Source organism: Lactuca sativa, chromosome 3 (assembly GCF_002870075.4).
Source record: "Lactuca sativa cultivar Salinas chromosome 3, Lsat_Salinas_v11, whole genome shotgun sequence".
In the NCBI taxonomy this organism is placed as follows: domain Eukaryota; kingdom Viridiplantae; phylum Streptophyta; class Magnoliopsida; order Asterales; family Asteraceae; genus Lactuca; species Lactuca sativa.
Genome location: NC_056625.2, coordinates 57,482,465 through 57,499,228, shown reverse-complemented (window position 1 = coordinate 57,499,228; position 16,764 = coordinate 57,482,465). Strand labels below are relative to the sequence as shown.

General features: G+C 40.7%; 1 protein-coding gene across 1 annotated transcript; it reads left to right on the top strand.

Annotated features, from left to right (window-relative positions):
- Positions 1 to 10,955: 10,955 nt before the first annotated feature.
- On the top strand, positions 10,956 to 13,699 carry LOC111890108 (G-type lectin S-receptor-like serine/threonine-protein kinase At2g19130). Its single transcript, XM_023886258.3, has one exon. It carries the CDS (start codon positions 11,042 to 11,044, stop codon positions 13,478 to 13,480), a length of 2,439 nt encoding a protein of 812 aa, XP_023742026.1. The 5' UTR covers positions 10,956 to 11,041; the 3' UTR covers positions 13,481 to 13,699.
- The last annotated feature ends 3,065 nt before the right edge of the window (positions 13,700 to 16,764 follow it).

Genomic DNA, 16,764 nt, shown 5'->3' with positions numbered 1-16,764 from the left:
TGCATCTGTGTTCTTCGTTTTCCTTCTAGTCTTCGATATGCCGATATTTTCACCAAAGGACAACCATAATCTCTTTTCACAGAGTTCCGATCCAGTTTCCAGTTTGAGTGTTCAATCTAGACCTCTTGCTCAAACTGTGGGGGAATATTAGTGAACTTGTATATGTCGGGTATATATATATTTTTCAGTTTAGCCCATTATTTTGGCCCAAGATAGCCCTTTGCATTATGTGTGATGTATATATATTCCATATCAATGCAAAATATTGATTAAGGGAAAATATCATTTGTAATAGCTTCAAGTTTTCATCCACACCAGGATGTTTAAGCTTTTATTTATTCTCAAAGGTAGTATATATTTCTGCCATTAATGACTTCTAATGAGCTCTAATCATAGTTGTTGCTGATTTTTCTTTTTACATGTATTTTCTAAATGAATCTCTTGTGGAATTAATGTGTTTAATTAGATTTGTTATGAGATTCCATCATTTATGTTTGATAAGATTGAATCTAGATAGGTTTCATGTTGGAAGTAACTACAAAGAGTAGAGTCTATATATATGTACGTAGTTTTGTGGATCAAAAAAGAGAACACCCCCCCCCCCCCCCCCCCCCCCCCCCCCTCCTACCTCCACCCCCAATGTGCTTTAAAGAATAAAAAACCAAAGGAGAAAAAAAGAACAATATGTGTTGTTTTATGTTCTTCCCAGGTTAATGAATTTATGTTATGACCCTTAAATGTTTACGGTTACTCACTTATGGGGGTTTGTCAGCATCATGTATTTAGGAAGCACATAAATAGTTTAGTTTTATTCATAAGTTCTATATTATGTTTTGTAATCAAGGAGAAGGAACCACATGAAAGACTTTTTAGACAAGAAATGATACATAGATGATATCACTCTATCCATGGAAAAGTATAAGGTTTTTTAAATTAGGCACTCTCATGTCCTTCTAAATTATCATTTTATATTTTTGTAGGTTCAATGAAATAAATTGAGATTTCGAGTTTTTTTTTTTCTATCTTATTAACCATCTTTTTTATCGTGTAAAATTGAATCACATCTATGTTTTATTAGAGATTAAAATCGAACAGAAGGATGGAGTTTGTCAGGGCTAAATCTTTATCTCCACTAATTGACTTCCACTCTTAAATTAGAAGGGCTAAATTTTTATCTCAATTAATAACTATGAACTTATTTTGTTTTATAGATAGATGAACACATTTCATATCTTTTTTTTTTCTTTTTAATATTTTTCTTTTTCTCTTTATTTTTTTTATATTACTTTTGGTCAACTGCCACATGACTACGGAAGGGGTAGAGGAAGAGGCTTCCAAAGTGGTTATAAGTAGGGTTTAGACAAAGGAGGTCAAGGAGGACATGCTATAAGCCTATAACCTTATTAGGTATGGTCTTAAATGTGTTTCAAATTATGTTTAAAACAATGAGGAGTAGTTGGAGTACAAAATTGTTGGGGAAAGTGTTACATGAACAAATGCTATTTTTACACATAATGAACCATCTAAATAAAGTAAATGATATTTTACCTTTTGTCTGAGAACCTAATGTCTAAATTACCTGGCCTATTTGAAAATCATGGCAAATCATATTCTATTATGTAAAATTATAAATTAGTGGAAGTAGGATTGTTCCAAATTACCCTATTTCAATATTGTGGAAAACATATGCTTTGATTTTTTTTTCTTATTATTAAGTATTGCATTTTGAAGAATCTACCCGATATAGCAACATATTTTTAATTTAACTTTCTTTTTAAGCAATATTCTTTGATATAATTATATATGTGAAGTCCTTTCGTACTAAGCTATGGATCCATTTCCTTTCATTTTCAGTTATATAAAGTTTTAACTAATTTTTAATTTCAGTATGCTTTATATAAAAGTGGATCAAAATGGGCTTTTTCCATTCAAAGTAACCTATGAAATATTTTAACTCAAGAAAAAAAAATGGACTTAGCTGAAGCTAATTTCCTTTCATATTATGGAAATTTTCATAACTATTCATAAATTACCATTTTGAATTTTCCTTAAGATTGTAACATCCCGAGTTCAGGAGTGCAAGTTCAAGGTTCAAAGTGTAAATGTGAAAGAGCAACTCGGCGAGTCTATGGGTGGACTCGGCAAGTAGGGTCGTGATTTTAGTCGCGTGTTTAGTGGCCAACTCGGCGAGTCGGCGGCTGGACTCGGCGAGTTGGTGCTGAGTGGAGAAAACCCTAATTCGGGGGTTGAGCCCTATATAAAGAACATGATATCCTCTCCCCCAGCCTCTTTACCTTCCCCCTAGAGTTCCAGAAGCCCTAGATTCGTGTGAGCTTTCCTTGTGAGAGATTGGAGCCTTTGTGGAGGGAATCTTGGGGAGAAATCGAAGAGCAAGAAGGTTAGAGCAAGGGGCTTTGCAGAGATTCAGCTTATTCTTCAGTTGGAGCTTTCATTTGAGGTAATAATCTGCTGATTGAGCTTTTGTGCATCTAGATCTATCATTTGTGGGGTTTTTGGGGCATAAATGAGGTCCATCTCAAGTTTGGTGTAAGATCTGAGGTTGCTACCTCAGATCTAGGTTGTTAATAATCCAGAAAGCCATAAAGTCTATGCACAAGAGTTGTGGGTGAAGTTCTTTTGTCCCAAACCCTAGCCCTAGAGTATATTATGCTTAGATCTCTTTGGATTCACGTAAAGTTTGCCACTTTACGTGATGGATGGCTTGTAGAAGAGTAGATCTATGGATTAGAGACCCTGTATGGCTTGGAAAGCCTATGTATGAGTTAAGAGCTAGTGGTACTCGGCGAGTCACATGGGTGTACTCGGCGAATTGCTTGAAGATGGGCAGGAACTCGACGAGTTGGAAGAACAACTCGGTGAGTTGGTTGAAGATAGCCTTGGACTTGGTGAGTCTGTTCTTGGACTCGGCGAGTCTGGTCGTGAGGTCCTAACTTTCTTCTGGTTGAGCCGTGAATCGGTGAGTCAAGGGAGGACTTGGTGAGTTGAGTGCGAGGGGACTCAGAGTTGTGGGACTCGGCGAGTCTCGGGGTGACTCGGCGAGTTGAGTCACGGATTGGGGGAAATTCTGAGCATGGGGACTCGAAGAGTCATCGGGTTGACTCGGCGAGTAGAGTCAGTCAAGAGGTTGACTTTGACTTTGACTTTGACCAAGGGTTGACCAGTTGACTTCCAGGGGCATTTTGGTAATTGTTGACATTTGTTTTGAGTTCAGTGTTGGTGTTGGCTAGTGGTGGAGATCGTGTCAGTGGTCGGAGTAGTTCGATCGTATCTTTTCAGTCGGCAGTTGCGAGGTGAGTTATCCTCACTATATCAACAGGGTCTAAGGCACCAAGGCTGACCTTTTATCAGATTGTAATCCGGGTATCATTGTTATGTTATTACTTTGCTATGTTTGCATCCTGGTAGTTAGGATGGTATATGTTAGAGACCTGGTTAAGGTCGGTATCCTGGTATATAGGATGATGCTATGCTAGTGACCGGTTAGGTCGGTATCCTGGTTAGGATGATGTTATGTTATGTGATCTGCTAGATCGGCTTGATTGAATGGGAATTGTTATATGATTGAATGTTTATGTGCACATGGTTGTTGGACTGAGGTTGGGTTGAGGCGGGTCCTGCTTTGTGCTGTAGGCCAACATACCCAGGGCGGACCGGTTGTCCCGAAGGCCCAGCGAGTGGTCCAGATAGGCTGTAGGCCCCAAGAGGGCATACCAGACGTGCCGAGGCTCGAAGAGTGGACCAGGCCGATTGAAGGCCCAGTGCGGGCGGACCAGTCATACTGTAGACTCAGAGAGTGGACCAGGTGAATTGATGGCTCGGTGCGGGCGGACCAATCACACTGTAGACTCGATATGTATGGCTAGACTCGGAGGGTGGACCAGGTGGACTGAAGGCCGGTGCGGCGGACCAGTCACACAGTAGACCCGAAGTGCATGGCTGTTCCGTGTTTTGATATGATATGGCATGTTGTGCGTGTATGGTATCTGTGGTTGGTATTTTAGGGGTATCTCACTAAGCTTTCGGGCTTATAGTTGTGGTTTAAATGTTTTTCAGGTTCTTCAGGAGACCGTGGCAAGGCAAATGCGTGATCTTACCGCTCCTCATGATTATGTTTTATGTTGTGGTTCTGGGAAGACTCTGATAATGATTGTATTGAAAACCTTTTTGTAATAACTTTATGAAACCGGGTTGTTTTTGAAAAGTTTAAATTGTTTGAAATTTTTGAGTGTTACAAGTTGGTATCAGAGCCTTGGTTTGAGCGAATTGGAGAAACATTCGTGTGAATCCAGACTCAAATCAAGGAGAGTTTCAAAAGAGAATTTAAAATGGTTTTCAAAATGAGTAAAGGAGGACGCGGAGGTACGATCAGCCGGAGCCAGTATGTAACCCTAAAATACCGTACATGATATTTGTTTTGAGTTATGATAGAACAGCATGCTAGTACTAGACTAGGGATCTTTAGGATTTCATGATAATGTTGCATGATTTATGATGCCTGCTAGCCTAGGGTTTCTTCTGTGGGAGGTTTCCAGTGTTCCTCTAGGAGTGAGGGTTGAGTGCTTGTTATGTATGTTCTTCACTAGGGTGTTGTGGTGATAATTGATATAAATATGGGTAAGTGTGGAAGGTAGTATGGGCCCATACTACTGAAAGCATAGGACCCATACACGTATCAAAGAAGCCACAACCTCTAGGGTTGGGTTGGGGGTTGGTTCCCGGGATAGTGGGAAGTATATGAGATCTTGCGATGTTTTTCAGTATGGTGGTTACGAGGCATGCTGGGAGTGGATCCAGGTCAGGATCGGGAGTAGGAGAGGGCGGTCAGGGTGGGTCAGTACCGCCTGAGGTTATTGGTCAGATGAGCACAGGCAAGTTGGACGCTAGGATTCGTGAGATCCTGCATGATGAGGTTGCTGCGTTGTTCCGGGCCGAGTTGCCGAAACTGTTTGGGTCGATCAAGACCGCCATGATTGAGTATTTTGATGAGCGCTATGCAGCTCTCACAGAGACGGCTGCCGCAACGGCTACAACGGCTGTAGCAGCGGTAGGGGGAGGAGCCGATCGAGGTTTTCAGTATCGGGACTTCGATAATACGAAGCCTCCTACCTTCGATGGGGTTCAGGACCCGATTGTTGCTATGAGATGGTTATCGGACGTGGAGTGGTGTTTCTTCACGTGTTCATGCCCTGCTGATCAGAGGGTGAGGTGTGCTCTGAACTTGTTGAGACTCGGGGTGAAGGATTGGTGGAGATTGACCACGGGGTCATATTCGGATGCGCAGAGAGCTGCGGTTTCATGGGATCATTTCCGGGAGATGTTCAACACTCGTTATGTTCTGCGTGTTGAGAGGGAGAGATTGGATCAGGAGTTCCTGGAGCTGAAGTAGGATTCAGAGTCGGTGACGGAGATCACCAGGATGTTCACTGAGAGGGCGATGTTTTGCCCTGAGTTCGCTTCGGAGCAGGCTCAGATGTCCCGATATCTGAGTATGCTCAAGAGGGATATTAGGTAGTTTGTGTCTACGCAGAGGTGCGAGACCTTGTTAGAGTTACAGGAGGCTGCCAGGCGGCGTGAGTTGGAGATTGAGTTGCAATTGAGAGAGCAGAGGCAGGCCCCGGCATAGTCGCAGCTGATGCCGAAACGGTCCAAGACCTTTGATTCTGGATTGGGAGATCAGAGCAGCCACACTTGTGGAAGGTGTGGGAAGGGTCACACTGGAGTCTGTAGGTCCGGTGGTGCATGTCGCAAGTGCGGAAAGGAGGGGCACTATGCGAGGGATTGTCGGCAGACAACCCCGGTTCAGGACTTGAGGATTTGTTATCATTGCCATCAGGTTGGACACTTGAGGGTCAACTGCCCACAGCTTGCTGCAGGACCGGTGCAGGCTCCAGCACCAGCCACTTTGAGGATTACGGGTGGAGGTCAGGGTGGAGCGGAGCCCCCAAGGGCTCAGGGTCGTGCTTTTCAGGTTACAACAGAGGAGGTCAGGGCAGTGCTGGATGCAGCTGCGGGTATGTTTCTTTCTTGATATCTTGTTATCCTACGATTATTATAGAGTATTGTTTATCTGCTAGTCTCGTTGTGTGATTTTTGGTATGGTTAAGGGTTTTGATTTTGGGAATTTCGTTGGTTATCATTCATGAGGATTATTAGTGGGAAATCCGTCTTTTGGTCTGAATGTCGGGTAACATCTCCAGTCTGAGGAGTGGGTTGCTGAATGTCGAGTTTCTTTCGATGTCCGAGATGATTTGTGTTGATATATAATTTTGTGAAGGTTGCTCGATCTAGTGGGAATCAGTTCGCGTGTAAGGGATTGTGTTGTGCAGGGTTGTTAAGGGAGGTCGGTGATGGCGACCGGTGGTTGGTAGTCAGTGTTCTAAGTGGGGGAGAATTGGAAATTCTCCGGAAGATCGAAAAGCATGAGTAGTCGATTAACTGTTGGGGATTCAGCAGCGGTTCGGTCAGCCAAGAGCATAGGCAGGTATGAGCAAGTGACAGGCAGACGGGGCGGGATACAGACCAACGGTTTTGTGAGAAGGGTGATTGATTGTTGAAGGAATTGGGATCAGGCCGGGTTTGAGTATGGAGGACGGAGTCAGAGTTCGGAGCTCCTAGAGGGCTAGAACAGTATGCATGGGAGAGTTTTTCTGGAGGGATAATTCGGGATGTTGGGTGTTAGTTGAGCGGTCCGGATAGACTGAAGGTCAGCGGGCGTACCAGTCAGACCGAAGGCTCGGAGAACGGTCCAGACAGGCTGAAGGCCCTGGAGGGCGGTCCAGACCTGCTGAAGGTTCTGAGAGTGGTCCAGATTGGCTGAAGGCCTGGTGAGGTGGTCCGATCATGCTGAAGACTTTGCATGTGTTGATAGATATGTGTGAGGAAATGGAATGAGTATGTTGCGATGTGATAGCATCAGAAGGTCTGGCCCCGGGTATTGATCGTGATTAGTGGAGGGTAGTGCATGGACTCGAGAGTCCTTGTGAATGGAGTCAGAGCATGTGTGGTGCATGAGATAGCGGTTTTGCTATAAGGGAATGGTGTAGTATTGGGTAAGCACCATGGCACTTGTGGTAGTGTCAAGGTAGCCAAGTGGATTCCCTTGGTAAGGAAAGGGAAAGGAATGTAGCTTCGAGAGGGAGTGTAAGTTCACGGAAGTGAAAGCAGTAGTGTGGAGTTATGATTGGGGTGTTCCAATTATAGTCATTGCGCAGTGTGTGCGGCGATGGTATGGAATCACATACGGGTTGGATGTCTACTGAGATCGCCGAAGGAATTCCGCGGGTATAGGGCCAAGAGACTCGGAAGGGATGCAGGGATGGAATCTTGAATTTCCAGTTTGATTTTGATCACGGGATTATGTATGTGGTGGAAATTCATACTGGGGGATGTTTGGAGGTGTCGTCAGTGTATCGGGTTTTCCCAACCTGAGGATACTAGAGCTAGTTCAGCATGGGTATGAGATTGCGGAGGAGAACTCATGGGAGTTGCTCTAAGACTGAGGTATGTGTCATCCTGTCAGCATGGAGTGGATAAAGTTGGACTCAAGTGATTGTTGTGATTTGGAGCGAGTGAAGTATCATGGAGTGGTACTCGGTTGATAAGTGTGGTTATCACAGGATGAGGCCAGTGGCCGGCTTGAAGCGGTGATAAGGACACCGCAAAGGGGAAAGTTGGGTTTTGGGTTTTGGTGGTTGTGTCTTGAGGAACCTGGTCAGGTTGATGCCAGGTGGTGCATTGCGGAAGTAGTTCTGGAGTTGAGTTATCGCAGGCTTCGAGGGCGAAGCCTAATTTAAGTGGGGGAGAATTGTAACATCCCGAGTTCAGGAGTGCAAGTTCAAGGTTCAAAGTGTAAATGTGAAAGAGCAACTCGGCGAGTCTATGGGTGGACTCGGCAAGTAGGGTCATGATTCTGGTCGCGTGTTTAGTGGCCAACTCGGCGAGTCGGCGACTGGACTCGGCGAGTTGGTGCTGAGTGGAGAAAACCCTAATTCGGGGGTTGAGCCCTATATAAAGAACATGATATCCTCTCCCCCAGCCTCTTTACCTTCCTCCTTGAGTTCCAGAAGCCCTAGATTCATGTGAGCTTTCCTTGTGAGAGATTGGAGCCTTTGTGGAGGAAATCTTGGGGAGAAATCGAAGAGCAAGAAGGTTAGAGCAAGGGGCTTTGCAGAGATTCAGCTTATTCTTCAGTTGGAGCTTTCATTTGAGGTAATAATCTGCTGATTGAGCTTTTGTGCATCTAGATCTATCATTTGTGGGGTTTTTGGGGCATAAATGAGGTCCATCTCAAGTTTGGTGTAAGATCTGAGGTTGCTACCTCAGATCTAGGTTGTTAATAATCCAGAAAGCCATAAAGTCTATGCACAAGAGTTGTGGGTGAAATTCTTTTGTCCCAAACCCTAGCCCTAGAGTATATTATGCTTAGATCTCTTTGGATTCAGTTTGCCACTTTACGTGATGGATGGCTTGTAGAAGAGTAGATCTATGGATTTGAGACCCTGCATGGCTTGGAAAGCCTCTGTATGGGTTAAGAGCTAGTGGTACTCGGCGAGTCACATGGGTGTACTCGGCGAGTTGCTTGAAGATGGGCAGGAACTCGACGAGTTGGAAGAACAACTCGGCGAGTTGGTTGAAGATAGCCTTGGACTCGACGAGTCTGTTCTTAGACTTGGCGAGTCTGGTCGTGAGGTCCTAACTTTCTTCTGGTTGAGCCGTGAATCGGTGAGTCAAGGGAGGACTCGGTGAGTTGAGTGCGAAGGGACTCAGAGTTGTGGGACTCGGCGAGTTGAGTCGCGGATTGGGGGAAATTCTGAGCATGGGGACTCGATGAGTCATCGGGTTGACTCAGCGAGTAGAGTCAGTCAGGAGGTTGACTTTGACTTTGACTTTGACCAAGGGTTGACCAGTTGACTTCCAGGGGCATTTTGGTAATTGTTGGCATTTGTTTTGAGTTCAGTGTTGGTGTTGGCTAGTGGTGGAGATCGTGTCAGTGGTCGGAGCAGTTCGGTCGTATTTTTTCAGTCGGCAGTTGCGAGGTGAGTTATCCTCACTATATCAATAGGGTCTAAGGCACCAAGGCCGACCCTTTATCGGATTGTGATCAGCGTATCGTTGTTATGTTATTACTTTGCTATGTTTGCATCCTGGTAGTTAGGATGGTATATGTTAGAGACCTGGTTAAGGTCGGTATCCTGGTATATGGGAATTGTTATATGATTGAATGTTTATGTGCACATGGTTGTTGGACTGAGGTTGGGTTGAGGCGGGTCCTGCTTTGTGCTGTAGGTCAACATACCCAGGGCGGACCGGTTGTCCCGAAGGCCCAGCGAGTGGTCTGGATAGGCTGTAGGCCCCAAGATGGCGGTCCAGACGTGCCGAGGCTCGGAGAGTGGACTGGGCCGACTGAAGGCCCAGTGCGTGCGGACCAGTCATACTATAGACCCAGAGAGTGGACCATGTGGATTGAACGCCCGGTGCGGGCGGACCAATCACACTGTAGACTCGATATGTATGGCTAGACTCGGAGGGTAAACTAGGTGGACTGAAGGTTGGTGCGGCGGACCAGTCTCACAGTAGACCCGAAGTGTATGGCTGTTCCGTGTTCTGATATGATATGGCATGTTGTGCGTGTATGGTATATGTGGTTGGTATTTTGGGGTATCTCACTAAGCTTTCGGGCTTACAGTTGTGGTTTAAATGTTTTTCAGGTTCTTCAGGAGACCGTGGCAAGGCAAAGGCGTGATCGTACCGCTCCTCATGATTATGTTTTTTGTTGTGGTTCTGGAAAGACTCTGATAATGATTGTATTGAAAACCTTTTTGTAATAATTTTATGAAACCAGGTTGTTTTTGAAAAGTTTAAATTGTTTGAAATTTTTTAGAGTTACAAAGATATGCTACAACATTTATATAATTGTTAGATGAAATTCCATGTAAAAGTAAACACAAGCAACACCCAAACAAGAAATGATAAGTAACAATCATAACTAACATTTATATGCTCCTACAACCGTCCACCATCATTTTGAGTTGTAATCTATTTTTTCATTTTGTGTTTATGTATGAGTTTTATATTATATTATTTTTTATTTTAAATAAAAGAATGGTATTATCATGTATGACTTTTTTTCTTTAGTCTCTTAAATTTTATATTTTAGTTTATAACATGATGACTTTATCATTGATCTTGATTTAAAAAACATTATTGATGTTTTGAAACCATTTTATATATTAATTAAAAATAACAATGATCGACTTTTGAAAAAAAATCTAATGTTGTATAAAAAATAATTATTTACAAGTTTATGACTGATGATTGCGATATATATATATATATATATATATATATATATATATATATATATATATATATATATATATATATATATATATATATATAAGAGAGAGAGAGAGTATTTTTTAATTCTGTAATAAAAAAAAAATTGAAAAAAGAAAATACAAAGGAAAAAATAATCATTTAAAATAAATTCAAAACAAATTAAACCAAACACTCAACAAAATCAAAGTTTTGGACTAGTCCAAATTTTTTTGGATCAACGTAATAATTTTTGACATACCATAGGGACCATGTTTGTAGTTTTGTCTAAATTAAAAGTAAGATGGAGCTTTGTTATTCATAATTATATTTGGACATAAAAATCTTGGGCAATTATATGCGTCTTTATCAATGAAGTAATTTGCATGGCTTGATCTTGGGGTAAGCAAGGATTCCAACCATAGACAAACGTTGACTTCGTATTTGGAAAGCAAGGTAGCCAATTAAGTCTCACCACGTTAAATTTTTGACTTCGCGCGTATTTATACCTATGGTGGAAGAGGATGGATGTCAATTTGCGTATTTTGTTGAATTTATTGGAAAGTTTCATAAGTCTTTCATGACATTCCATTAACATCACAACTAATTATTGAGAGAGGTCGACATAGGAACCAGTTGAGTTTGAGCTCTAAGTACTCCACCTCAGGGCATAAATGTCAGTAGTATAGAACCCAATACTGGTGATATGTTTCAGCGTACTGTTATGACTCTCTCTCTTTATCTATCTCCTTGTCTAAATTTTGTGCAAGTCATGTGCTTCACAGAAAGAAAAAGTTTAGTGAGGTTTCTGGTCCTGTATTTCTCTCTGACCATAACTATATCATCTGGAGCCAGCACCATATCTGCAAATCAGTCTCTCTCTGGAGATTATACAATCATATCCAAAGGTGAACAATTCGAGTTGGGTTTCTTCAAAGCAGGTAACTCTTCCAACTATTACATTGGCATCTGGTATAAGAAGCTCTATTCCAATCCTCCTACCATAGTTTGGGTGGCAAACAGAGAAACACCCATCTCTGATAGATTCCGTTCAGAATTAAAAATCATTGATGGTAATTTGGTGCTCTTGAATGAGTCCAAGTTCCAGATTTGGTCCACAAATGTCACCACCACCACCACCATTTTTACTTCTGCAATAGTTGTTCTTCTTGATGATGGTAACTTAGTTTTGAGAGATGGTACTTCAAATTCAGTTGAACCTATTTGGCAAAGTTTTGATCACCCAACTCATACTTGGCTGCCTGGTGCTAAATTTGGTTATGACAATCGAGTGAAAAAGAGCCAACTTCTAACGTCATGGAGAAGCAACGATAATCCTGCTGTAGGACTCTTTTCTTTGGAGTTCGACCCGTCTAGTATAAATTATGTGAGCAAATGGAATGGCTCCCAAGAATACTGGACAACTGGGCCTTGGAAGGAGCAAGTTTATAACTTCACACCTGAATTGATCAGGCTAAATTCCATTTATAATTTCAGCTACTATAGAAATGAGAATGGGAGCTACATCACTTATTCTCCCACCATGATAGCTAGATTTGTAATGGATGTTTCTGGTCAACTTCAGCAGCAATCATGGTTGGAAACTACCAAAGGGTGGAATACACTTTGGTCTCAACCTAGAATGCAGTGTGGGGTCTATGCTTTGTGCGGGGCTTTTGGTACTTGCAGGCAGAATGAACTCCATTTCTGTAGTTGCTTGATTGGCTTCAAGCCTAGATCCGAGAATGATTGGAATCAGAGTGATTTCTCTGGTGGTTGTGTGAGAAAAACCGATTTGGGATGTGAGGGAAACGTGGAAAAGTTTGATTTTCTAATGGTTACAGTCAGGAGCCTGCCTCCAAATAATTCTGTAGCAGTTGGGACTGCTGGAATATGCCGTACAACCTGTTTAAGCGATTGTTCCTGTAATGCTTACTCTTTTATCAATAATCAATGTTCACTTTGGAATGGAGATCTCTTGAACCTATCAGAAGACAATGCCAGTGGGAACACAATCTATGTTAAAGTTGCTTCAAAAGATATTCCACATTGTAAAAAGAGTAATTTTGATATCGTGGGGGTTATTGTTGGGTCCGTTGCAGGTGTTGTTTTTGTCTTAGGTCTAATTTTTCTTTTAATCTATAGAAGAAAGAGGAAATTAGTTGGCAAGACAATAATGGAGGGATCATTGGTGGCGTTCGCCTATAAAGATTTAAAAATTGCCACCAAAAATTTCTCCGAAAAATTAGGAGGTGGTGGTTTTGGCTCCGTTTTTAAGGGGGTACTTCATGATTCGTCCACCGTGGCAGTGAAAAAGCTTGAAAGCATTAGCCAAGGAGAAAAGCAATTCAGGAGCGAAGTTAGCACAATGGGTATAATCCAACATGTTCATCTTGTACGCCTTCGTGGGTTTTGTGCAGAAGGTAACAACAAGTTATTGGTGTATGATTACATGGAAAAAGGTTCTCTAGATAGCCATCTTTTCCATGAAAAACAAGTTCTAAACTGGAAAACAAGGTACCAGATTGCACTTGGAACTGCAAAAGGATTGGTTTATCTTCATGAGAAGTGCCTAGACTGTATAATTCACTGCGACATAAAGCCAGATAACATTCTTTTAGATGCGGATTTCCAACCAAAAATTGCTGATTTTGGGCTGGCAAAGCTTGTTGGTCGAGACTTTAGTAGGGTTTTGACAACTGCAAGGGGGTCAATAGGGTATCTAGCACCAGAATGGTTATCGGGGGTGGCTGTGACAGCCAAAGCAGATGTATATAGCTATGGAATGATGCTTTTTGAATTAGTTCATGGCAAGCGGAATGCAGAGCAATGCGAAGATTCAAGGAGTACTTTCTTCCCTGGTTTGGTAGCAAATGTTCTTATAGAGGGAGGTGATATCCTTAGCCTGCTAGATACTAGATTAAACAGGGAAGCTTGTGCTGAAGAAGTGACAAAAATTTGCAAAGTTGCATGTTGGTGTATCCAAGATGAGGAAGAGAATAGGCCTGCCATGAGTCTGGTGGAACGAATTCTTGAAGGGGTTTCAGATGTGAGCATGCCTCCGATCCCCCAAATTGTCGCTTTGTTTGTTAAGGACATGGGGGATGTTATGTTCTTCACTGATTCACCTTCAAGCGGGTGCTGACTAGTCCATAGCAAATTTCCCAGCTGGTGAATCCTCATCAAATATATTATCTTCTTTAAGGTAATTGTCTTTATCTTCTTTGTTATTTTCACATTAGACATTGTATTGTCAAAAAAATAAATGAGTCGTCATTGATAGTTCATGTAAGGAAGATCTTTACGGTGAGTTTACCAGGAGTACATGTCCCTATACATACTTTGATATTTTGATTCTATATGATATTCCTTCGTGTGAAATGAGTCTACTATATTTAATACTTTTTTGTTGCATTAAACATAATTTGGAAGGATTTTTACTCTATTGAGAAGTTTTGTTGGTTTGAAAATGTTTTGGCGTCCTTAAGTGCTCTCACTTATGATAGGATTGAGACTGAAAGACCTAGGTACCAAACTTTGACATGACATATTCCCAAAAGCAGGTAAAAGATATTCCTTTCATGAGTTGGCCTAAAAGCGGTCTTGAGATTTTCCCAAAAGCGGGTATGAGATAATCATTTCATGGGTTAGCCTAAAAGTGAGATTGTGATATTCCTAATGGCGGGTATAAGATATTCCTTCTTATCGGGTGCATTTGTGGACTAACTATCCCTTATGCACTACTAGAAAAACAACATTTTACGACGCGCAATGCGTGTCGTAAAACGCTCAGACGACGTGCAAATGTGTGTCAAGGAAGGCCTTGTCATAACGAGAGACGACAAGCTTTTGCGCGTCGTCTATAGAGGACGCGCATTTATGACACGCAATGCTTATCATTAAAGCCGCTGTCAAGAAAGGCCATGTCATAAATGAAGACGACACACATTTTTGAGAATCGTAATTTTAATTTTTTTTTTTAAAAAAAAATTATTTATAGATTTACTGATTTTCAAATTAAATTTGCATTTCATGTCTCATAATAGAAAATAAAATACCATATACAAAAAATACAATGCATTTCACAAAAGTTAATGTCATACAAATAATCATTCCAACAGTAGACAAATGTAATGCATCAAATGTAAAAGCGATAAAAGTCATCAACAAATAATAGGTGAACTACAAGAACTTGTTGCCCACTTTCACAACATCCTGAGCTACTTTGTTTGACACTATGTACATCAGTAAGACCTACAAATTTGAATAATACAGCAACACAAGCCCTTTTTGCCCGAATTTTATGAAGAACCTGGAAAATGAAAAAAAAATGAATAAATCAATGAAAGTACACTGTTATTTCTTACAAATGTGTTTTTGTTTTGTTGTTGTTGTTGTGATAGAAATTGGGTTGGTTTCACCTCTCGACTACCAGCATCACCAAAGTATTCAGGAAGGTCAAGTGAAAGTATATAGCTATTTCTCACAGTTAAACCATCAAAATGTTGGCAAAATAAGGGCACATAACTAAGATCTCATACAGACAGATTGACTACACACACTTGGATTTTTTAATTAAAAAAACAAATTCATAACGGAATCCAAATCTACTTTGTGAGATGGAATATATTTTGGTTTACATAAAGGAAAAAAAATACTAAAATAAAGGTTCAATGGAAAAGAAAAATACATGAAAATGGTACCAGAATTCCGTGACAAAACCGATAAAACTATCAAAATGCAACCAACGCCACCAGCCTGACTAACTAACAATCAATATGCAAAAGAGTTTCATAATAGTAAGATTTTACTTACCACTATTGTTAATGACATTGAATGAAGCACCCCAACAAACACCCCGTCAGAAGGATTACTACCACATAATTGTTGATATTTGATACTTTGTTACTAAATGAAACCAAAAACAAAGTTAAAAAGTCAACAGAATCATAAGGTTTTAGTCAAACTTACAGAGGCTGTAATTCCAAATATTACTAAATGACATTGATTGAACCACCTGCAGATTTACCATTTTGTCCCTATGAGATTCACTACTGAACACATTCTACACTTTGCAAACTATAATATATATATATATATATATATATATATATATATATATATATATATATATATATATATATACCTGAGTGATTTCTTCGGTGTTTGGCCAAACGTCTCTAAATTAGGCATTCTTTCCATCCTTTGTGGTCCTGATTGGTTCGTTTTCGAAGTCGATGTCGGCCTAAAACACACAACATAAAAAACATGATATGAATTTGTGTTGTGTGTTTCTTTGAGGGTAGAAGAGTAATTTTACACATACCGTGCCTGCAAGTGAGTAAGCTACAACCAAGGGTGGTGAAGCCAGGTAGTTGGATCTTGTTAGTGGGTGAACACTCCCTTCAAAGTTTTTTTTCCAGAAAGCACAGATGCAGCAACAATATCTGCAACAAATATGTTCTCAAGAGTTAAATAAATTACTTTATTACAAATATGATCCCTATGATTTCTAACTTTTACTTTGTTTCACTCCAAAATTGGAACTTGGAACATTTTTTTTTTTCAATTTTGGTCCCTAGAACGTTGAGATAAGGACTAAAACTGAAAAAAAAAAGGTTTCATGTTTGGACTAAACAAGGAAAAAGCAGAAAATACAGGGACCATTTTTGTAATTTACTACATATAGTGCAGACATAGTCCACTATGCTGAATCCCTGCTGGTCCAAGTACTTTTGTAGACCACTATATGCATGAGGAAAGTTATAAAAATGGAAGGAAAAGAGATTAAAAGATAATCAAGGACAAAATCCTAATTTTACCTATGGAGCAAGTATTTTGTGACAACCCCGGAACCAGGGGCAAGGATGTTTTACCCATGGTTTGACCTAATACATGATAATAAAGACTTGTTTAACAAAAAGAAAAATGATTTCTCACGTGACGTCACTATCAAGAATTGATTAAAGAGGGTATTCGACACTGTATTGCCAACAGGCTTGATACCAACACCTGAAAGCTGGAAAAAACAATAACACAAATAAAAATTAATGTAAGATTTAAGATAACAGATGCATGTGTATGAAAGAACCAATAGATGATAGAATTAGTGAAAAGGAATCATGGAAGAGCTGAGTTTTGTGCATACAAGTGAAGAAATAGTTCTTCCATCATCTATGGAAGTAAATCATAAAGCTTGAACAATCAGGCATACATGGACGCGATTCCATATGTGCATCCCAATCCCAATCCTTTCGCCATTCCTGCTTTGTATCCCAATTCGAGAGTGTGTTATATTGCATCTGAATATGAATCGAGTGCTTTGGTTTCTCCCACATATGAATACACTGTTCTTACTTGTGCAATAGCCTATTAATTAATAACAATATATAGTCGATTAATATATGCTCATATAAAGTAAGTGATTAA